At 40.0% G+C, this 25,467-nt stretch overlaps 1 protein-coding gene across 1 annotated transcript; it reads left to right on the forward strand.

Moving 5' to 3' along the window:
* Nucleotides 1–891: 891 nt before the first annotated feature.
* Nucleotides 892–23,970, forward strand: LOC121698533. Its single transcript, XM_042080721.1, has 12 exons — nt 892–1,027; nt 13,360–13,538; nt 14,553–14,629; nt 14,851–14,912; nt 15,001–15,088; nt 15,217–15,325; nt 18,754–18,929; nt 19,055–19,185; nt 19,315–19,450; nt 19,825–19,939; nt 22,957–23,038; nt 23,526–23,970. The coding sequence occupies exons 3-12, from the start codon at nt 14,557–14,559 to the stop codon at nt 23,604–23,606; spliced, it is 1,053 nt and encodes a 350-aa protein (XP_041936655.1). The 5' UTR covers nt 892–1,027; nt 13,360–13,538; nt 14,553–14,556; the 3' UTR covers nt 23,607–23,970.
* Nucleotides 23,971–25,467: the final 1,497 nt, after the last annotated feature.

The following is a 25,467-nucleotide window of genomic DNA, read 5'->3' on the forward strand; positions in this document are numbered from 1 at the left end:
CAGCCATGTGCTTTGTTTGTCTTGCCTTGTCTCAGTTCCCTGTGTCTCTGCCCCTCACCTGTTCCTCATTATTAGTCTGCTAGTTTAATTATGATTTCCAGCCCTGTGTTCACCTGTCTCTTGTTTCTTGTCCACTTGTGCCTTGTTAGCCTTGTTTAACCCCTGTGTATTTAAACCCTCTGTCTCCCTCAGTCCCCTGTCGGTCATTGATGTTGTTTCGTGGTTGTAGTGTGCATTCGCATTAAAGAGTCCTGGTTTCAAGTTCAAGTGTGCCTCGTTCTCGACTTGCCCTGCGCCTCGGTCCAGCTGTCCATACTGCAACCCTGACACCCTGACACCTTACAGGGGACTGTATCCTAATGCAGTGGTTTTTAACTGGTCTGGCTTTGGGACCCACAATTACTCATGTTCAAGTGGCGACATATATATTTTTTTTCTTAGCGATCAAGCAAACGGATACGGTGAGCTACATCGGCTGAAAACGCATGCATGCTAGAAATAGGACCGTGCCTATTTTATACGACATGCGTTTCCAAAAGAGCCAGTGAATAGAAGTTTAGTTTTAATAGCCAGAAAGGGCCGTCGCAGCACCACGTCAGACACATTTCTGGTGTGAATAGAGATTTACAAAAATTACAGTTTGCCGTGTGATCGTGTCACAGAGTGCAAAATGTCATGTAATCAAATTTGTTGTGTCTTAAAATTTTGGATTTTTGTTTGTGTGCTGTGTTATGATTTTGGGTTGTTTTGCTTGCACGTGTGGACTTTGTATAATCTATAATGACGAGGCCTTCTTCTTTGAGGTTTTTTTTTTTTTTTTTGCAGTTTGCAAACAGAGTGCCACCATCTGCTGGACTGAAGTGTGATGGCAATTGTACCCTGTAGCCTCGTTCTGGCCGCTGACTGAATAAGGCAAATTGGACCACATGTGGGTTGCCGTGCGGAGGAGGACTGCTTGGCTAGGCTGGCTAACATGGAAGCTACTTGCTCACTTGCTGCTGACTGGGACTATTGGAACTGCTGTGTGGTATGTGGCGCTGCTGGTGGCCGATGGCTGTATTACTGGCTGTTGTCTCAACTTGTTTCTATTGCATACAGTGTTGTATTCAGTGTAAATTTTAGTGTATATTTTTTGTGATCAATTGACTTGATATTTGTCTATTTATTCAAAATAAGATTTTAAGACCCTTTGCCCCACTGATTGATTCCACTGCCTACTTAATCTTAAATAACATTGCTGTCTGGGCACGGGCAGCCTTACTACTACAATCTGGTGACAATACTTACTCAGACAATACTTCATGCATTCAAATTAGGAAAATTGAACCCTTTTCTATGTCAAATAATGAATTAATAATTTCAGATATCACCTGTAATCATTTTGAATATGTACAGTACACTTTTCCTCTATATTAGTTCTGATAATTGTCCAGTTCTGGCTCATTTGTTCTTTAACATAATACCTGGCAACTGCATCTGTTAGAGCAGGGGTCTCCAACCATTTTTCCTCCAAGACTGCGTTTACTGCTAAAATTATGTCTAACATGACCTGTTATATAAACATTGTTTATGTCCATGGCAATGACTGATATACAAATAACGTCTATTTAAATAAAGGTCCAATATTAGTCAGGAGGAAATCCAGCTGAACCCCTTAAAGTAAGTTATTGAGGTTTTTGCATTTTTGGTGTCCTTAGGACATCTAGTCAACATTTCGTGACACATTTTGGCATATTTCCAAAAAATAAGAATATCTATACCTAATGGGTCAATTATGATGGTTTTGCTATCAAATCATACCTTTTCTGGGATGCTGAATTCATTTCTGAGGTGAATGAAGAGGTTGGGGGTCAAGTTAGTATTGCGATGGTCAAGGTAATTTCTGGCCCAAAATGCAACCAAAAAATATCTCAAATGAAAATTTGTTATTCACTTGCTAACTAAAATTAAGGAATTGGTTGAAGTGTTAAGGTCTTTTTATCATCTGGAAATAGCCTAGACTAGGGCTGCACGATTTGGGGAAATTATTTAATTGCGATATTTCTGAGATATTGGAAATGTGATTATCGATTTGAATGTCAATTAACTTATTGACTTCAATATTCCAAATGTCTCTTGAAATTGTGCAACTTCTGATTTGTGAGCATGTCTACTAGTGCATGAGAAGCACAGCACTCCAGGGGTCTGTTTCTACATCAATTAGCTTCGTCATTGATAACAGCAACCTTGTAACACCCGTGTCTATAAAGTGGGGTTGTTTGGTCAAAGATCAAATTCCGTCGTTCAAACCACTGTCCACTGTTAATGATGTCAGGCTTTAAATTGATGGTTAAAATTATTCCTGCACATTTACTAGATTGGGGTGTAACGGTACACACAAATCCTGGTTCGGTGTGTACCTCGGTTTTGAAGTCACAATACAGTTCATTTTCCGTACAGTAATTATCTGAGTAGGCTATATGATAGCCAAAATGTATTATCAGCTATTAAGAGCAAGCTATCAATACACACAAAATGAGCAATGTGACTCAGTTTAATTTCTGAAAATAGGTGAAGGTCTCTTCAAAAATGTCTGACCTTAAGGTACAGATTTTTTTGTGTCCAAACCAAAATGTCATAGATTGCGAACACCCAAAGGATCTTACTATAATAAAAATAGCCATGTAATTCATAGAATATTCTTTACCTCCCCCCCCAACTCTCTTAGGTAAGAGCAATGGCCCCTCAAAATGTAATTGTCTCCTAACTTAAAATTGACTGTCAATATTACTTAGACGCAATGGGAATAGTATTTGGAAAAGGTGTCAAATGTTTTTTTGGAGTTAATTGACTAAACTGACATAGGAATGGGGTCCGCCACGTAATCTGTTTCTATGGGAATTTGAAGCATGGCCCACAAGCAAAAACGCCTGTTGAAGGTACACGTTGATGTAACGTGTACCTTTACACCCTTATTATTAAACTTCCCACTCATGTTTGCTATCGAGTGTCGTAACTACCCTTTCACCAAATCCAAGAATGACAGTTCTAACTCAAAAGATTGCGATGAAACATATCCCAGATTGACTGTGACGCTCACCAATCTGAAATGCTGTGCTTCTCAAGTACTACGCATACTCAGTGGCACAGCCAAGGAGTATGACATAAAAATGTGAATACATTGACTGTGCATGAAATATTGTAGCCTTTGCAATTAGATAATTGTAGTGGTTCATATTGCAATTGTGATTGCACAACAATTTTCTCAGTTTTAAACATGTTTTTCTATAGGCCTAGCTTGTCGCAGATGGGCTACAAAGTCAATAGTAATTTAAGAATTGCCCTACAATAAGGGTGTCACCAATTTTAGATTCTGATACCATCCTAGCCACATCCTGGATACTGTCCCCTTGCAACATCCTGGATACCAGCCTAGCCACATCCTGGATGTGCAGTCTAGCTTAAATATGGCATGGCCAGCCCACATTGATCTTGATTTTGTCGAGTGCATTGTTCAAAGGGGTTGTACTAATTCTCTTAATTAATCAGAGGTGACACTTGAGTTAGACCCTCATCTCCCATTCCCTTTGAAAGCCCTTTACATAATCAATGAAATATTCAGAATATAAAAACCTATGCGTCCTGCTACTATCGGTGAAGTGCCAACTCAATTTAATCCATCATTACAAATTGTCAAATGATGATGAATAACTACTCATTGTATCTCTTAATATTTTTATTAAAATTATTTTCTCCATTGTAATCGTGTCATTTGTAATGTTTTGCATGGATGTGTGCTGGTGCGCATTCCTGTGGATGAGAGAACGAGGGGGTGCACGTTGTGCACCCGCCCATATCACTTGATAATGCACTCCTAAAATACCATTTAAACAACTCACCACGGATTTCTGACCAGGTTTCTCTTGGCCAGTAGCGTAATGGTTTTTAGAGGGTGTAAGATAGCGATTTCTGGATCCTGCGTCAGACTACACCTTCTGCCACACCCCTGGGTGCAAGATTTAATAAAAGTGGAGCGCAAAATCCGCCACTGACTGCGTGTAAGATAAGAATAAGCTTTGCGTCACTCTTTGTGCCACCTTGCACTGGGTGCACTATAGAGCCCAAAAGGTTTTACACTTATTATTTACTTTCACTATTGATTGAGCCTGGGACTCATTGCACTCTCGCCAATGTTACATTTCATGACATTGTGCCCTTAATGATAGCTGTATTACATAAGCCTTTCACTTTAGACCAGTTTGTCAGTGGCGTTATAAGTGACCTTAAAATAACGATTTTTGTTGATGCACCTGAAAATAACAATTTTTTCATTGACACATCTAAGGGAGCGTGTTGTTTATTTGACAACTTATGAACTTGAACCCTTGGCAGCAAAATTAAAATGTAAGATAGGAACAAGACTTGCTTCATGCTTGGCACCACTGTGTGCCAGGTTAAGATGGGGCCCACAATGTTGATTGAGAATTGTATGTGCCTACAATACCGGTCCATAACAGAAAAAAATGATTATCTCAATAAACTACCATGACCTCAATATTGGTCCAAATAATGTGTTAGCACATGATATCAAATATCTCCAGAGCTGTTTGAAGGATCTTCATTCAAACTTGTTGTACTTACTCACTATAAGGGCCTGATTAATTGATTAGTTACTCAAGATTGTGGGGTCAAAGGTCAAGGTTATAAGATGACGTCACTCGTCAGGACCAATGAGGGAACTGGGAGTGGTCGAAGGAAATCGTGAAGCTTCCGCGCGCTGTTGGAAATAACAATTGATTATAGAACCCCTGTTAACCTAATGATTCTGACCCCGCTAGATATAGAGAAGTTTCAGTCAAAGTAATATTACTATCCATAGTAGGCCGATGTAGGCCTACCCACGATACTGTTACAAGAATGCCTTCTAGCTATTTAATTAGACTCAACTTCCCCAAGAATAGTGTGCGAGGCCCTCCTCGGCCGACTAATTCGGGAGGCGCCATTTACTGAGTAATGATCCTAGTGTGAAAGTTGGTCAGAGGCTATAGTGCTGGCCTGGACCACTATACTCAAAAATCTGGACAGAACATCTTACCGAAGCTACAGAGGGTTCAGGGTGTGCTAAGGTTAGCTGTCTAATTCCAGACTACTAATAAAATCAGTGACCCACCACAGTACAATACGATGGCCAGTTCTCCTGGTAGCATGCCTACTTTCACTGATTTAGCCCCACGGCCCTGGGGACTAATCCTAGCCGTTCCCCCTGGCACATCTTAAACTTTGAGGGATATCTAAAGAAATTCTAGAAAACTATGCGGGTCAAAGCATAACAATTTATTTGTCAGGTACAAGCTATTCATCCAATACATTATAGAAGGTACATCTAAATGAATAATGTGAAAATTACGAAAACAGGTTAAAGGAACATTTAGGAAACATATGAAGCAATCAGAGAATGAACATACCAGCTCAGAGGATGATGGCTACACACCAGAGTGGTGCAGGAGATTCTGACTACAGAATGGCTCCTAGAATGCTCTGTAAACTTCACTTAAATAGGCTACCTAGTTTGTAGTTGGTTATATTGATATGGATCACATGATTGGAGGTCAGCTGACTTTGGGTCACATGAGAAGTACTTTGATGAGACTTGAGACCATTGTTGTAGTGAGAGTGCATTAATCATGACAATGTACACATTAATTACATTTCCTGCTTCCTAGTTAGTTTCTCCTGTGAAAAAGGCAAAGGTTAGAGATATAATCAAAAGTTGTTGTAGCAGCAATATGTGGCATCAGCTGGTGTTGATAACCCACAAGTCCCACAGTCCCTTTTAGTAAAAATTGTCTGTACTGGTCGGTTGTCCCCCGCCTACCAGTAATAAAGAAAACAGTCCAAGTCCGGGGTAGTCCAATACCAAGATTAGACGAACCCACAACTGAGGCCACCAGCACTGGTTCACAGTCCAGCTTCCAGTGAGGGAAAAGGGCCGTGTTGTGTTGTTCAGGCCACGGCGAGCACCCCCCTGTTGACTCCTGTAGGCGTAGTGGTTCAGGCTCCGTCCCCACGGCTAAAGCGGAACAAACAGTGGCTCAGTCAATGCCTCCACCGAGCAGTAGGCAGAGGCTACAATGGAGCTAAATATCAAGCTATTAAGAAGAAGGACTTCCCTTTCTCTCGGAATAGAGAGCGCTGAAAAAGTAGTTTAGATCACACGCTGTTGGCTGCAGGTCCAGGATGTTGATCGGATCACCCGTCGCTGTCCACGCACCTCTTCCAGGGGATCCGTCTCCCCCTCCATCATTTCAGACTGCAATTTTTATAGAGAGTGGGGGCCTATCCCTTTCCAGAGCTCATTTCAGACCCATCAAGCAATCATAGCATCATTGGCAATTAGCCAGGGGGGTATTCCAAGTGCATGGTTTAGTAACAAACCTGGGTAAGTTAACACAGAGTAAGTGGTAAACCTCCTAATAGAAGAGCTGTTTGACTTCATTCGCCTAATAAAACAGTGCCATAGGGTCTTGTTGTAGGAGGTTTACCACTTACTCTGAGTTAACTTACCCAGGTTTATCACTAAACCACATACTTGGAATACCCCCCAGGTTTCCCACACGATTGCAGTTTAGTTCATCAATACAAAAGCAAGGCTCTGCATGAAGTTGCATTTAAAGGGTCATTTTTAAAAAAATCTTACGTGGGAGAATGCCTCCGGACCTTCCTAATGACTTGTTTGTGCAAATAATATTTGTAATATTTTTGCATGGTAGGAAATGTATTGAAATTATGTTTATGGGTCCCTCAGACCCCACCACAGATTTGGTCCCCCCCCTCAATGTTGACATCATGACTACAGCCTTGACTTCACCCTAAAAACAAAGAGTTTTGTGTAAAAAGATGGGAGGAGAAACGTAAAATGTGCCTCATTATGTATTCCCCTGAATGTACGGAAACTGCTGGTGAAAGCACATGTCTGCTTTTGCGGTAAAATATTTTTGCCTTTTAAAAGCAATGTCGCAAAATTGCAGTTAAATGTCTCAGTAAGAGAAACGTTCAAAGACAACAGAATCTGTAGTCAGAGCACTAGTTTTGTTTCTTTGTACAATGTCAGAAACAACCTTAAAGGTTGTATCAGCGATGGCGGGGTAACGTCACTTTTGTTGACGTTCAAACAAAACTAGGGCTGTCAATCGATTAAAAAAAAAAAAATCTAATTAATTACATACTCTGTGATTAATTAATCTAAATGAATCGCATATATAATTTTTTGCTGTGAAAGCATTTTAGATATTTAAATTCAAATGAATCATTGAATAATCAGCATTAGTGACATTAAAGTTCAAAAACTCTTTTATTATTATTTTCACTGTTCAAATAATTGCCATAATAATCTATGATATGACCTAATATGCTGAGGAAATAAATTCAAAAGTGCTTTGGGAAGTTTTTTTTTGTTCACATACAAGGCATTTCAGGCCACAGATATAACCTAGGGGACATAATGAAAATAAATTAACACTCCCCTCAATGTCAACACTTATTTCTTTGCATTGATGTGCGACTAAAGAGTTGATGAACTCCGGTGATATGCAAATTCCTTGCTGCAGACATTGCAGAGGACTTTATTTTCAACACTTTATTTTTTATCAACACCATCAGGTCATTTTTTAAAAGTAAATGTTCCAATCAATGATCCAGGTAGCATGTTTTCTTCTCTCTCCTTCATTTTACAGTCAAATTTGTACTGACTAGAACGGCTCGGGGTCAAAGGTCATACTGAATCGATTAATCTGCACTAATTTTTTTAATGACTTATTTTTTCTCAAATTAATTAATCGAAATTAATCAGTTATTTTGACAGCCCTAAACAAAACAGAGCTATCTCGCTACTCCCTCCCCCTCCCTCCCGTGCAAATTAAACTCCCCTAAATGTGCATCTCGTCTGTGATTGGTTGGAACTCTATTTATTTTGGTTTTGAGTGGTTGGTAGCACTGTTGGGGTCTATTGTTTTTGTGTCTCGGGGCCCAGGCTGCCTACAGAGACGCATTTTTTTGACGGCCTGCTTATGGGGTGGGCAGCTAGCGGATCATGAGGAAAGATTAGATGAATGTGATCATTTATGTTTGGGACTGCAATAGCTGATACAGCCTTTAACTATTGCCATTCTAATGTTTTACTGATACACTTAAACTTTCCTACCTGCTTGATTTGGCTAGCCTATGTGCACAAGTAGTTTGAGTATTTTCTTAAGTGGAGTAGAATACTGCTCTGCATTATTTGGCTTTATTTGGGGTGGTGGTAGTGTAGTGGTTAAGGAGCTGGGCTAGCGTGCAGTAGCCTGAAAGTAGTCGGTTCAATTCCCAGCTTCCACCGTTGTGCCCTTGAGCAAGGCACTTAACCCCAAGTTGCTCCGGGGACAATGTGATCCCTTGTAATATAGCTGACATATGTAAGTCACTTTGGTCAAGAAGTGTCTGCTAAATGTAATGTAATGTAAAATGTAATGTAATGTAATGATGTGAATGATAACATTAATTTTTTGTGAATTTTTTTCTCATGTACATTCTTCAGCCAAAAATAGCAAATGCTCAAATTTCATGTACTGTAATCATTCACATCATACCATACCATCACATTTTATTGGCATTATGGATGTTACCAAAAACGTAATTTTCCATGGTATTGCCCTATGACAAAAAACGCCACTTAATAACAGAAGCATTATGTCATAAACGTGTATGACTTGTCGATACCGTCAAGTAAAGTGCAACCTTTATATATATTATTATTATTATTTTAACCTAAATATATTCTATTTTAAAATTTCTTTTTTAATATATATATATATATATATATATATATATATATATATAAAAGAAATTATGCCCCCCACCAGCGCGGGGGAAAGCACTAGCCTACATGAATGACAAGTGAGCTAACAAGGACATCTCAAGATGTAAAAGTTTGTCCATGCATAACCTTTTACTCAAATGTCCCAAAGTAGCCCTACATGAGTAAACTCAAAGTAGGCCTACATGAACCTAATTGCATAGCATAGGTTAGCAACACCAGCTTGAGAGATGCAAGTACTGTAAGTAGCCTATATAACGTTAGCCTTGTATTTAAAAACTGCAGAGGTGTTATAGGGCGGTCTCTGGTGTCTGCAGAAATGAGTGTGGCATCTGGCTCAATAATGGACTGTTGTGGTAGGTGAAATCTCATGGGGAAACTACGATGATGAGGTGAAAATTGCAAGGTAGCCCAGAATTCATGGGGATTGGTTGAATTTGTATTAATTGTCACAACAGGGTCTGTACTGTATTGATGCCAAGGGGGATAAATATACATTTTTCATTGTGTTGCTTTAGGTGATACATTAGGTGGGGCAACTTTGTGAGCAATATTGCAGGGAAACCACATAACCAGTTCCATGTGTTGCACTTGGCTGATTCAGATAGATAGATACTTTATTGATCCCTAGGGGAAATTCAAGATTGATGATTTAAGTTCTCAAGAAACTGATGATTAAATTTCTCAAGAAACTTGAAGTTGGTGTGAGAGGAAGTGTGCAGTATTGTGTGTGTGTGTGAGAAAACTACATGTTCCTCATCTTGCACTGGATCATCTTCCTGAAACTCAATATTCTAATCACAAGAAGTCTGGGCAAAATGCTCAGCACCAGTCAGAGGGTACATTCATGGTTTTGCACTTTTATGATGTAATCACCAAAAGTACTGGTTTTACCAAAAATATTTGGCTGTATTTTTAAACTACATACGTATATTAAATACATGTGTCATAAATACTGCCCATCCCTGGTCAATATGAGGCTTTATAAATACTTAGAGCCTATAATATATAAAGGGTTATATCTTGGCGATCTAAAACTCTAAACTGTTATCACAATGCAAACTGATTGTTATCTTAAGACTCAAATTTTTCGCCATGCTCGTCTCTTTTATTGAACAATAAGGGTGTGGGGGTGTGGCAAATTAACAACCTACGATGTGGTCTGACGCATTATTTAAATATCGTTGTCTTACACTATCTACATAGCATTACGCCACTGACCAAGAAAAACCTGGTCTAAAGCCATAGGTGCAAATGAAGCACAGCTGAAGACGCACTTTCACGAGATGTAAGCAGCAACTCAGCAAGCTATGTTTTTGATGGTAACCTATTGTCAGTCAACAGTGAAAGTAATTAACTGTATATAACTGTTTTGTCGTTGACTATGACACCACGGTGAAGCTAATTTCACTTTGCCAATGAGTTCGAATGATAGACAAGTGCAGATGCGTGTAGGCGATACTCTGCAAGGTTTTAGTAAAGCATGGTTTAGTGGAATACCTGTTCCATACGGTCTCGCGTGCAAGCAGATTATTACAAACGCGCAGCTGACTATCAAAATACCGATGCACTGTTTGAAATAGTGCTGTTTGCTGTTAAAGGAAATGACAGATGTCATTTTCATCAGTTTAAAGGCTCGCACACATATCGACATGTACTGTACAGACGCTAGGGGGAGCTTCATAGAGAAAAAACATCAGGCTTGCCTGGTGTCCCTTTAAAGGATGTTACGCCCAAAACACACCCATGACTTATTAACAAACATAAGAGCTGCCATTTTGCGCCATGTGCCCAACGTTTGAAACAAAACCACGCCCAATGTGGACTGGACAAACCCCTAAGCTATTCGCCAGTGACCATGCATTTTAGATCACCATAGGGCCCTATATTATATATAACCCTTTATTAGTGTGTTTATAATGCTTTATGAATACTGATGTGATTGATGTGTTACTATTTTTGTTCTTACAACTTTTGACAAACAAAAGCACTGACAAAAGTATTGACAATGGGATCTGCCTAAAAGTAAATCAACAGAAAACACTGGATGCTTTGAGTATGAATTGAGGGTCAATAATGAGGTAGGTAGTAGTAGCAAAGTCCTTTAAGGCAAGTCCCTCCACTCAGCGGCTATACTGCAATGCATTTTGGGCACTTATCGGGCATCTATTTTGGGCATAACTGCACGTATGCACAGCTTCACAACACCAACATCTTTCCAACTGCGAGATCACAACACACGATTGGCACGATGCATTCACAACATACCACATGATTGGCCAGATGAACAATGTTTTTCTTCATTTATTACAATGTTATGTTGGATACTCACACAGGTTTGTCAGAAATAGTCAGGAGGAAATGTAGTTGAACCCCTTAAAAAATAGTCCTTGGTTAATGTTATTATCTAACATTTTTACTCAAAATTACCTTGCCACTGACCTTGAGAATGTAACTCTGACCTTAAAATTACCTTTATTTGACCTCTGACCTTTTCAGTTACCTCATAAATGAACTAACCACCCCAGAAAACCTATAGTTTAATATCAAAACCATCAAAATTGATCTATTAGAACCTGAAATATGATTTTTTTTTTTTTTTTGGTTTTCAGCATCTCCAGCGGTAGCCATTTTTAGTTTTTGCAAGTTTTCCCCCTGACTAAAAGTAAAATAAATATTACATACAAAACAGAGGTGGCATTAGGCCTTCGTGACCACACGCTAAGGTGAAGGTCTGTTAAGTGACGCGACAGAGCAGCAACAAGTGACAGATCAGATGAGACTGACTCCGGTAACTTGCAAGGATGGAAGGCTCTATGCATACAAAAAAATTATAAAATTGTGAAGAGTTTGGTTCCAAAACGCAAAACATTAAATCAGGCTATTTAATTGTGTATTTCAGGTAATATCTATCAAATTGCAGTTGTGTTGTTTTTGAGTAAAGATAAATCAAATAACAATAACCAATTACAGTTCAACTGAAATAACAGAAATAAAGACCCGTTCTTAAACAACAGCATTGTTTTTTCAACTGTGTTAAAGTGAAAATGTGTTAACACATTATTTGAAAGCCCTACACTGAAGTAAACAATAATACATGGTGCAGATGAAAGACATACATTTTGCTCAACACCTGAAATGAATACATGCTGAGTTTCATTGTGAAAATGAAACACTAGAGTGCAGTAGCATCCCCTCTGCTACACGGGACTCCTCTGCCAAGTTTCTTACATGCAGTGGCTGAGAAAGAGGCTGATAGGTGGGCCAGGGTAGCTAACCACGGCCTCACCACATGATTAATCCGTATGGTGTGAAGAGCACTACTAGAAGAACCTCACACAGCCAAGTTCCAAGATAGCACTCATAACGTTATGTTATATTAATTTATTTATATAATGTAATTTACAGTCAATACATACAGTCTACATGCAGCACTAATAGCATATTTCACAGATTTGACAAATTCAATGAAGAATAGGCTATGTCTTAATACAGAACTCCCTTGCCAAGCCATAGCAGCCCAGACTAATGCAAAGAAACCATTAGCCTACCTTGGTTCTACAGTATACAAGACGCTTAATGATAATGAGATTGTCATAATCCATAGTTTAGAATCCAAGTTATGCAAGCATTCAGTCAACAGATGATCTCAGGCAAATCTTGATCTTGCGGCGAAAAGTTAGTGTAGTGTCTAATGATGGCCCTAACAGACAGTTGATACAGAAAATATGAGAGGCTAGTAATTCAGTTAATGAAGTACTGGTAGCTTGTGCATCCTTCACTCAGTGAAACATGCATGCTAGAGCAGTACAGAACTCTCACAGCCAAGAATAGTCATACCCAGAGAGCTAGTCTGCCGAGAGACCTGCCCTAATAGGCGGCATTGGACCATTAAACCACACAATGATCCAATACGTACTTTTGTTTACAGTATGTAAAGCACATTCAATGACCTCTGTGTACGAAATGTGCTGTAAATAAACTTGACTTGACTTATCATACAGCCAAACAAGGCAAGAAATGGGTAACAGAGAACAATATCAACATTTTAGAATGGCCTAGCCAGAGTCCAGACCTCAATCCGTCAAAAAAGTGAACACAAGACCACAGTGATGGCAAATAATCGTTCCTGCCGCAAAACTTGGATTTTTGCTAAAAATTTGCGGTCTAGAACCATTGTGGAGATATGGAGAGGCTTGGTAGGTATTATAAGAACCATTTTGAGAGTGATGGCAAATAAAAATGTTTTCATTGATTTATTTAAAATGGGTATGAATAATTTTGGACACCATTTTTCATAAAATTTTAAAAAAAGATGAAAATGCTTTTTCTGATTCCATGTCCTAAAACCTTTTGGCATGTGGCAGTGTCATTTTCAATCAGACCAAACATATTAATAAAGAGAAAATCAACATTAAATCAATATTTGCCAGTGGTATGAATTATATATCTCCATATATCTATCATTTCTCTAGCAGTCACCTCATTATGATGTTGATGATGTCATTTCCTTTTCTGCTACTTTCCAGTAAGTGACAATGAAATGGACTTCCCCCTCAGCGACGTACATCTGTGTGCATGTGTGTGTGTGTCTGTGTGTGTGTGTTTGCGTGTCTGTGGAGGACAAAGCTCTTGAGTAATGTTGAGTGTTAGTTACTGGCATCAAAAAAGTGAGCTCTGTGACTAGGACTGGACACCAAATGTGAAGGTTAGACGCTTTTTCATAATTATTTTTCTCATACTGATATGGCGGTCATGATGACATGATGATCACTTCTACACGTCGCTTGATATTACTTATGATAGCACTCAGCTGTCTATACTTATGACAGACATCTATGATAGACATCTGTCTACCGTTCTCTCTGTCTGGGTTTCAAATCAGATAAGGTTATTGCTGCACCGTCTTAGATTTTGTTCAAACCTTGTCAACCAAGAAAGGGTCCCAAAACCAATGCCTCATAGACAGCTCAAACTATAAGGGTGGAAGACAAACATGTTTTCAGTATGACCAAAACATTAAAAGTTTGTATGGCATTCTTATTTTCAAAGGCCCTAGGTTTAAAAAAAAAAATGCAAAAGGTTGTGTATTCCGGTCATTTTCATAGGATTAAAATGGTATATGGGGTAGCTAGTAGGCACTTGAAAATGTATGTGACATTAGCTCAGTGTACGGGCATTTAGTGTACAATGTTGTACACAAAGTGCCAATGTTGTACCATAGATAAATAAATGAGTCAAAATAGTTGGCTCAGCAACAAGAATGAAAATGCAAAGGTATACAATGTAACTAAACTAAGTAAGTGTATTTATGTATGAATGAAACATGGTACATCATTGTTACTTCATACAGTAAATGAGTATAAACTGAGCTATTCTCATGTTGATTTTTGTGTTCCTACTAGCTACCCCACATACCATTTTAGCTTTATGAACATTACCAACAAAATCCAATCACACCTTGTTTTATCCTTAATATCTTCATATCCATTTGTTGCAGAGAAGGATTTAACAAAAATATGTTACTGGTCTTAGTTTTGGGACCTAAATATCAGGTAGACAAAAATATGAGACAGTGCAGCAACCATTTTCCTGGATTTTATTTTATTTGATACGGAATGACCCATCTGTGTTTTTCAGCATATAGTCCGTATATCAGTGTATATTTTTATAAATCATATTGCTCTTCACAAACATTAGTTAACTTCTTTTTTCCGTGCAGCATCATGCTTATGTGTTCACCTTGGTCAGTACTGAGCCTTTGGTTAATCCTGTCTGTCTCTGTTGTTGCAGAGGAGGGTGAGTGGGTTTGATCTAAAAATTTACACACATACACAAACATCTTTCTCTCTCTCTCACTCACTCACTCACACATGATTTATTGATCCTTTTTCCAAACCAAATATACATAAAATAAAATATCTACAGTACCAAACTGGTTTAGTCTAAACCAAAACCTTCTATTATACAGTATGTTGCTTGAAAGTTGTATGTAATTACGGTCTTTATATTCCATATAGGGGGATATGTCTGTCTACAAAACCTCTCTCTACAATATGACAACACTGACATCGATGGGCTGGTAAACAATAACAAATTATACCAATATTTTGATATAGTTTCCTCATGACACATACATCAAGATTATACTGTTTTTTCTACAACTACAGGGATTCAGTGTGTATTTGAGTGACAATGGGATAATGAAACCTAACAAATCATATTGCATTGTTGAGAACAATCCACCTCTCCCAGACGGTATGTTGAACTTCCTAGCACACTGTGTTCTGCCATGTGATGTTACATATTTTTCAGCTATTATAGAGCCTTTAGAATAATGCAGTTCTCAATTTATTTATTTCTCTCCATTTCTCCCATTTCCCCAGGCCTTCGGCCTATAAATACCAGCTGCATTGTGGACAAGCAGAATAATGTAAACTTCAGCTGGGATTCAAGTGATCTTCCAGGACATCCTCAGTATTCCATTTCCTATCAGTAAGATTCAGTCTTCAAACTATATTATGCTAGTAAAATGTGCCGCACATCATATCAGAGAATCTCAGTGTCAGTGTCAAATTCAGAGTGTCAGATTCTCAGGGGACCAGCCTACTAGCCTCCCATTCTCCCATAGTGCTTTTTGATACTCTTGGGATTACAAATGAATTTGTCCCTCAGCCATTTTAGAGCTTTGCATATTAGAGGGGATACTTTGAAACCAATCCTTTTGATAGGTTGCCAATGCAGAGAGGCAAGTACTGTAAGGCATTGTTTGGTTCTGCTAAGTGTGCAAGCAGCTGCTTTGCGTGTTAGTTGGAGGCTCAGTAGTGACTTGTTGCTACACCCAGATACTGAAGTATTCCATTAATATGGTGACAAAAAATGTGGATTCGTTTATCTGCATCTTGAAGGTATAGTTCACCACTGTTCACTAATTTTACCAATGGGAAGTGATTCTTGGATGATGTCATCGAACTGAACCAATCTCCAACCATCAGGATTTTTTCACAGGCCTTTGCCTATATGCGCACCATGAACAACCAGTCCTCTTCTTTCAGTCTTCTGTGATTATGATCATTGGAACTGTGTTTCAATAGAAAAGAAGCCTCCATCCCGCTTTCAATGACGTGAATGTGTGAGTCATAGTGATGTGAGTGTGAACTATGATGTGAGTTAGATTATGGTCAATGCCAAGCTCCTTGTGACCAGGTTATCCCCGCAATGGATGGGCACGACAGGTGTGTAGCCTTCATAAGTACTGACCATGCTCAGCTCTTTGACTTCAGTCCACTCCCCACTGCGCTAGGCTGGACTCCTGTGCGCTATGCCTCTGCATTAGCCCTCGCCTGAGGGCCTCTTCAGGCAAGGCAGAGCGGGTCTCCACGAGCTTGTCCATTCCCAGAAGAATACAGCAGCTCTCCAGTCATCAATCCCATACAGAGTGACTCCAGCAGTGAAGCCACATGCACAGCCATCTGCAATGACTTCCCATTGGTTAACGCCTCATGTTCTCCTTTAGAGAACCAAGGCTATATTCATAACTATACGATCTGTTTAACAGATGTGAATCCATTGAGAGGTTTACTGCTGGATATCTACACAGAGGTCTTTAACGCTTGTGTTGGATATTAGTGTTCGTGTATAAGACATTGAGTGTGGGTAGATGGCTACGGTCATTCTCACATGTTTAGGGCCTACCATCATAACCTCAGTTTTATTTTTGTTGTTAGTCATCCATGCTATGATGTCTTTCAGATATGCTTCTATTTTAGTTAATCTCTTGCCACATGCAGAGCTCTGGCACCAGGTCTGTTACAGTGCTCCCCTCCTCCTTCCATACTTTACAAAAATTTTATCCACAATGTGATACTATACATTGATTAAACGCTGAGATTTTCAGGAATCGATACATGCAAAACTTTCTATGAAAACATGTTTATATATTTTACCGATTTATGTAATTGGGTTTTTCACTGTCTCCCCTAGAGTTATAGTGAGGAAACACATTTTTGTCTCCGTCAATGCATTGTTTTACTCCGGCAGTGCACCCGTGAAAACGCAGGCCAAGTAATTAGGATATTTTTTTGTTGTTGGCTCACTTTTACTCATGACATGCTATCCGGCAATGAGAGATGCCATTCACTATGCTAAGCTAAGCTAGCGGAGGCGCTGCCAGAGACAATTCATGCACAGTGACAAAAATGTTTTTGCTCACTTATTTAACTCTAGGGGAGACGGTGAATAATCCAATTTCATAAAACGGTGGCGTGTTCCTTTAATGAATATCACTATGTATCACATCAATACAATTTACTTTTGTGGAGAGAATGTGCAGGACTGAGCGGCGGTCATATTTTGTACGTTGCGGTACATCTAGTTTCACATGAATCTGCTACTGTGCCTAAACATTTTCCAAAAAGGACACAAGGCAAAATGCATGGGTATTCCCACTCAAATAAATTTGGGAAAATTCATATTTTACTCTTTAGTGATCTACTCCGAGTTACAGCTTCAGAAGACCTGGTTCCAGGCCTCAATTGTGTTTCATGGGAACCTAGGTGATCTAGAGCAGTGTTTTTCAACCACTGTGCCGGGGCACACTAGTGTGCTGTGAGAGATCATCAGGTGTGCCGCAGAAAATTACCCAAATGTCACTCACTGGTCCAGAAAAGCAACTAACATCAAAGAATTTGCTTTTTGAATTTTCAGAGAACATGCTCTCATTGATTGTATGATTGCACTATTTATGGTATGCAGGCATTGTACAACAGGGGCCCCATATCCAGTATTCACAGAATCATCACATATCCAGTTCATAACAACAATTAAATTATATATAGTTACCTACTGTACAAATGAAACAGAGGGTGCTTGTTTTATTGAGCAGGTCTTGCATAGAAGCCATAATAAGGCCATATCTGTGTATTATTTGAAATTTTAGGCTATGGTATGTTAATTTTTTCTTCACACAGGATGTTAGTGTGCCGTGGGACATTTTAAGTGTCAAATAAAGGGTTGAAAAACACTGATCTAGAGGACTGGGCAGTTCCAGATATGTATGCGGTGGTAGTATAGATAGATAGATAGATAGATAGATAGATAGATCCCCAGGGGAAATTCAAGGTCTCAGCAGCATACCTACAAGACAAACACATTTAGTGGTTAAGGAGCTGGGCTAGCGTGCAGTAGCCTAAAAGTTGTCGGTTCAATTCCCGGTTTCCACTGTTGAGCCCTTGAGCAAGCCACTTAACCTTAAAGGTGCCATGTGTAAGAATTGAGGTAAAAATATCCAAAAAAAACACGACAAGGTATAGTGCTGCAGAGATATCAACCTGAATTAGCATGCTAAATTACTAGCCACAGCCCGGCAGGTGTCCTAATACCAGTTTCGGCCATGGGAGGCGGTATGCTGGCAACATAACCGCTAGCCAAACTGCAAGACATGTTTCCCGGTTGTTACTCTAGGGTAGACCATCTCACTTTTTGGAGGTATACTGCCCCCATCTTTTATGGAAGGTGGAGTATGAATTGATTTTTTGACGGACATTACACATGGCACCTTTTAAGTTTTCTCTGGGGACAATGTGATCCCTTGTAATATAGACATATGTAAGTCACTTTGGTCAAGAAGTGTCTGCTAAATGTAATGTAATGTAATGTAATGTATGTTACCGGCTGAAAGCCGCTGTAACTCTTTGACAGTACATCACACAGTCACTCTGACTGTCTCAGAGACAGGGAGGGTCTAAGCCTTCTAAGGAGGTCAAGCATTTGATGATGGGCCAAAGTATGTGGGAACAGTGCCCTTCTTAGTAGACAAAGTTCTGGCCAAATCAAACCTTTCTTACTCTAAGCTAGTTCAGCTGAATGTATGAATTATAGCGCTGACAAATGGCCCTCTCTGACAGCTGTGTTCTTTCCCATAGATTTTGCAATGAAGACAAAGAGGTCCTTGAGACAGCCGAGAAACCAAGAAATGTCCAAGGCTCATTTTACTACACACTGATTCCAGACAAGACGTCTTATATAAGGTTGCTACTTAACGTGTCCTACCCAGACAAGTGGTACATTCAGACACAGCAGTGGAAAATCTGTACTGTTGGTAAGAGATCACTCTGCATCCTTCCACAACCTTGAGCTAACTTGTTCTATTCCTGAGAAGGACAGGATTGTGTGGAGGAACTGTGGGGTGCTCTGCTCACATTCTTCATAAATTCTTTGTTGTAGAAAAACTGGATCCCCTTCAAATAAATGCGACAATTCAGTCAAATCAGTTACACCTTGAATGGAGTCTGCCTAAAAGTAAATCAACAGAAAACCCTAGATGCTTTGAGTATGAATTGAGGGTCAATGATGAGGTAGGTAGTAGTAGTTTATAAAACCTCTGTGTGTTTGTTTACATGGGTTATGTGTGCTAGAATATGAACTTTGATGCATTGCAAATGAGCGTGTGTGTGTGTGCCCTGATTTTTTTTTACTTTGCCCAGGTCAGAACATTCAAAAGCAAGCTGAAATATACTGAGCCAAATTTGGATCCAACCCAGAAGTACAAAATCTGGATGAGAGTAAAGATTGCACATTTCTGCTGTGAGACACTGTTTTGGAGTGACTGGACGTATTTAGGTAACATGCCCTCTACCATTGGTACATTTCTCAGCTCATCAGAGCAGTTACAGTATCCTGATATACTCAAGCTGTATACTGTACAACTGTATATTGTACAAAGCCTTCTAGTACATTCAGTTACTTTAGTAAAACAAACATGGCAGTACAATGTACAATACACAGTGCAAGGTTATTGAGCATATGCACTGGAGCAGATTTTACAGGAGCTTACATATACTGTCATTCAGATGAGCCTGTGAAACTCTACCACTGGTGTACTCTTATCTGATACTGTTTTCACATGTGACCCAGCTGAATGCATAGTCCTGTTTTTGAGCTGAAGTGCACTGTCAGTGTTTTAAGTGCTGCCTGGTCTCATGTTTGTTTATTAGATTTGAACAAATCCGCAAAAGTTCCATTTGATATCCACATTGGGGTGATCATTGGTATTGCTCTCGGACTTCCCATGATCCTCTTGGCTATATTACTACTCTGCAAATTTCAAAGGTAGGTAGAAAGACGCTTTTGCTCATCTGTCTGCTTTGATGAGCTACAAAAATGCAGTTACACACTTCTTTAGGCCTCATTGTAATTATAGAAGAGTATAACGCTGTTGTTGGGTGGAAACCTCGTATCTCTAAATCCATTAGTGTTCATGAAAATGAAACAAACTTGTGAAAATATTTCAACATTGCATTGTCAAAAAAATTATGAGGTTATGAGGTTTCCACCCGACAGCAGTGATAAGTGATAAATTGTAATGTTTGTAGAAAATAAAGTTGGCCTAACATCTTGAGAGGAAAAGGCATTGTGTAGATACTGCAAGAAATCACTTCTGTGAAAGACATCCAACACCAGGAACTGTGTTTTCACCTCAAAATTACGCATCCTGAAACCAGCTTTCAGTTTCACACAGGCATGTTGTTATCGTCAGACAGTGACTGAGATTCTTCACTCTAATCTTCCTTATGAAGCATTACGATACAATTGTACACTCCTCTCATTCTATCCTCTGCAGGATAAACTGCATTCTAAACTCTGCAGGTTTTCTATTCAGTCTGAATTGTACAATTGTGAGGTAATGTGAGTGGAGAACTCGAAATAGATAAAGGGTAATTAAGAATGAGTAGCTATTTAGCAATTATTCAATTCAATTCAACTTTATTTCGCCATGTATACAGAGATACTAGGAATTTGATTTGGTCTTCTCCATGCAGGCAACACAAAGTGCAACAGAAAGACAAAAATAAAGACAAAAAAACACAATACAAGGACAGACAGGACCATTATGAGCAATACATTAATAGGAATGTAAATAGTGCTGTGTTAAATAAAAAATAAAGTGCAATGAAGTCCAAGTTTAAGAGTTATTTAGGAGGGCTATTGCCTAGGGGAAAAAACTGTGGCGGTGGCGTGATGCTTTGGGCAGAAAAGCCCTGTACCGCTTTCCAGAGGGGAGAAGATTAAACAGACTATTGGCAGGATGAGAGGGGTCGGCCACAATCTTCGCAGATCTGTTAATGGACCTGGAGCTGTACAGGTCCATGATGGGGGGGCAGGGGGCAGCCGATGATGCGCTCTGCTGCCCGGACGACTCTTTGTAGCCTGGCCTTTGCACAGGCTGACGCAAAGGTAAACCAGACCGTGAGGGAGGATGTTAGCACACTCTCAATGACCGCTCTGTAGAACTGTACCAAGATGGGGGCACTGACCTGTAGTCCTTTTAGGCGGGGGAGGAAAAACAGGCGCTGCTGGCCTTTCTTCACTAGTTGGGAGATGTTATTGTCCCATTTGAGTGTGTTGGTGATGGTTGTGCCCAGGAACTTAAAGTCCTCTACCACAGTAACAGATGAGTTGTTAATGACCAGAGGAGGATGAGTCGGGGGCTTTTTGCGGAAGTCCACTATCATCTCCACTGTTTTGTTGATGTTAAGCTCCAGGTTACTGACTGCACACCAGGACGACTGACCTCTCTGCGGTAGGCTGACTCGTCGTTGTTGGAGATGAGGCCTATTATGGTGGTGTCGTCCGCATATTTGATGGTTTTGACAGAAGGGTCTCCAGAGGTGCAGTCATTGGTGTACAGGGAGAAGAGCAGGGGGGACAGCACACAGCCCTGGGGGGCACCGGTGTTCACTGTGCGGGGCTGTGAGAGGTGTGGGCCCAGCCTGACATACTGAGTCCTGTTGGTGAGGAAGTCTGTAATCCATGAGCAGAGGAGGGGGTGAATGTTCAGATGGGTCAGTTTGCTGTGGAGGAGGTCAGGGATGATGGTGTTAAAGGCAGAGCTGTAATCCACAAACAGGAGTCTTGCATAGGTATTCCGACTGTCCAGGTGTTGTAGAATGAAGTGAAGTGCAATGTTGATTGCATCGTCAACTTAGCGGTTGGGTCTGTATGCAAATTGAAGGGGGTCCATGAGGTGGTCAGTGGATGCTTTGAGAGGACCAAGCGTTCAAATGCTTTCATGACTACAGAGGTGAGGGCGACCAAGCAGGTGATCTTGGGCTTTTTCGGCACCGGAATGATGACCGTAGATTTGAAGCAGGCAGGTACTCGGCATAGTTCTAATGACTGATTAAAAATGTCCGTAAACACTGGGGTCAGCTTGCTGGCACAGTGCTTGAGGGTAGCAGGGGACACCATGTCTGGTACCCGCACTTTCCTGATGTTCTGGCCTTTGAAGAGCCTCCGAACCTCATGCCCATTAGCTCTAACTTTATAGTCATTAACGCAATGTTGTTATTTTACCTTAAAATAATGACTTCAAACTCATTTGCTGATGGGCGCCTAGATCACCTGGTATTGCAGTACAGTATGTATCATGGTTATTCCAGATGTCTTTCTTTTATAATGATGGCTACTTTGTATGTGTCTTTTTCCACATTTTCCCACATTATTTTTAAGACACACACCACAGACAAAGAGCATATATGTGTAATCAAAGAATAACCGTCTACACCATTATATTCATTCAAGTATCTTCTAGTGAAAAGAATGCCAAGCTTTTGATCAAGCACTCTTAAAATGAATGTGTTTAAAACATCACAACTTGCATCCAGATAGGGACAACACAGTTTGTGTTGTTTCCAACACATTGCTTTTGTTATTTGTTACACAATAAGTGTTGAAAATAACACCACTTGTGTTGAAAGCAACAACTTGCATTGTTTGTTTTTAACACATCTTTGTGTCCAGATAGGGACAGCACAGTTTGTGTTGTTTCCAACACATTCGTTTTAAGAGTGAAAGACCATCATCAAGGTATTGTCCATGAAGGTCCTTCGATTGAAAGCTTGCAGTTCTTTTCATTAAAAGATACTTACATGGATCTAAGTGTGCAGAAAAATCTTCTTTCAGTACACATTTTCACACAAAATAGTATGTATGTGTGAGTGAGGTTTGTCAGCTTCCAAAATAGCATTGCTTGCATTTTATAAAGTATAGCTGCTGTTAAAAACAGGAACTTGCAGGCACAGAAGAAAAACATCTGTGTATTAGTGTGCTTTGTTTTGTTTTGGCAGGGTTTTTGATAAACTGTTCCCACCAATCCCAGGCCCATCCATCAAGATTAAAGGGCTGCTTGAAAAAGACGTCACATCTCAGGTAACTTACAGCATCTCTGATCTGCCTCTACAACTGCTTTACAACTGTACCTGTTTGACCACCAGTACCACTAGCCACAACAAACCAGTCTTATGTAAGCCAGGAAACTCACAGCTTATCCGAGCTGCATGTGAGGGTCCAACTGTGACATAACATTGATTGGCAGAGATATGTACATTTGCAAAGTCAGCATTATCAGCGCCATGGCTAAAGTGCAGAAAGTGCATGCTGTGCCTCTTCATTTTACTTTATTATTAAACGTTGTATGTATATTGGAACAAGAACTCTTATATTAGATAAGAACATATCTAAACTTGTTCCATGAGTGTCAAGACAGAACTATAAAAACACTTACAGCTTTAAGCACTGAATGGTTAATGATTTCATATCAAACATTTCTACATTTTTTACATTTTTCAGAGTTAGATGTGAAATGTTGGCTAAGCGTGTTAAACATTCTTATTTGTGTTTGGTTATTGCCCAATAGATCATGTCACACAAATGTGTGGAAGTGGTCACTGAGGTGGAAGTAAAAGAGGATGAGGAGGAAGAGGAAGAGGAGCACTGATGAAAAGGTGCTGCATGTGCCACAGGAAGGTGGGGCGATTTTGTCCAAAGAAGGACAATAATATAGATGACCGAGGAACTGCTTTGGACAATGAGCAAAGTCATTTCAACCTTTACTTGTGCGTTCTTTATTCCTTTTCCTCCATGTTGAGGATCTTACTGAAGACTGCAAACTGGCCAATTTTTTGTGCTGCTTTTGACAACTTGTACAGTATGCTGCATTTGCCAATTAGTACAAATTACCCTGAAAAAGCTCTGCAGTACCAATGACATTTCAACATGTGAGCATCTGTGCATTGTTGATATGGATGATATGAGATACTATGGAGTTCTTCTTCTAAATAAATCTGAATATTTTATATTTACACTTGAATTGAATTTGTGGCAGCTGTGGCCTACTGGTTAGCGCTTCAGACTTGTAACCGGAGGGTGGCGGGTCAAACCCTGACCAGTAGGAACGGCTGAAGTGCCCTTGAGCAAGGCACCTAACCCCTCACTGCTCCCTGAGCACTGCTGTTGTAGCAGGCAGCTCACTGCGCCGGGATTAGTGTGTGCTTCAGTGAGTGCTGTGTGTTCACTGTGTGCTGAGTTTGTTTTACTAATTCACAGATTGGGATAAATGCAGAGACCAAATTTCCCTCACGGGATCAAAAGAGTATATATACTTATACTGAAATGCTGAATTTGAGCAATTGTATTGAGAAACCAGATTTGAATAGTATATTTGGAAATTGAATTCATTAGTTAGAACTGAATCCCAGTTAACTTGAGACTGAATGTTAGCCTGACGAGCCAGACCCACATTAAAATGTAGGGTCAGGGCACTCACCGTTCGCAGTGCTCAGTCCAAGGGGTGGGATGATCGGTTCTCTTTCAAATTCCCTCTGCATGCAATAGGACAGCACTATGAGTCCCATGCGTTTCCCACCAGCGGAGCTAGTTGGCTAGTTCAAACTTTTGCCAACTTAATAAGAGCTTAACTCGTGTCACACTGATCGCCAACAGCAATCTTATTTGTTTTCAAGTAGCAGGGAATTCAAGCCAAACTGTTGCAACTCTGCCATCAATCATTATGTTAAGCCTGCCTAACGACTCTATACACGATTTGATTGGCCTGATAGAAGTTTAATTTTTCAAGCTCACAAGCCAACGGAGAGTTGCTAGACTAGCCCTGGCAGCAAATGTACTTTGCTGCCGCTAGGGTGCGTCTAGATTTCTAGGCTAACTGAATGTAATATTTTGAAATTGGATTCATTTGCTCTGATGTGTAAATGATCCTCACTGAACATCCCACATGCTATAGGGCCGTTTCCATTGCAGGAGCAAACCGCAGCTTCACTGTTTGGCCCCAATAAGAAAAGGTAAAAACCGTAAACCCGAAAAAGAAACGCCGTTTCTTGGCCCCCAAAATGCATTAACAGCTTTGTTTTTGGTTTTTTTAACTGTGTTAGTGAAAATGTATGGAGCCCGAGAAGTGACACGAAAAAAAAAAAAAAAAACCAAGGTGAAAAAAAAAAAACGAAGGTGGGGAAAAAAAAAAAAAACTGAGAAAAGGTATGTACTTGGGACAAACACTGACTAGGTTTGCGAGATCTTGAGTTTGTTTTTGCGAGATCTTGAGTTTGTTTTGTGAGATCTCGGGCTCTATCTTGGACACCAGCGCAATTGACTGTATACTCGCGCTTTTGTCTTTCCTATTTTGCAGTCAGCGCATATTGGAATTTTCCCTCCACATGTGCACCCATGGGGGCATTTCAGCGAAAAGAGGGGGCGTGTTCCGGCGCAAACGGTCCCTGTTGATATTTTGCAGTTTCAGAAAACAATTCCGCCACAGACCAGGAACCTCCTGGTCTAAAGTCAGT

The sequence above is a fragment of the Alosa sapidissima genome, chromosome 23 (assembly GCF_018492685.1).
Source record: "Alosa sapidissima isolate fAloSap1 chromosome 23, fAloSap1.pri, whole genome shotgun sequence".
Classification (NCBI taxonomy): Eukaryota; Metazoa; Chordata; class Actinopteri; order Clupeiformes; family Clupeidae; genus Alosa; species Alosa sapidissima.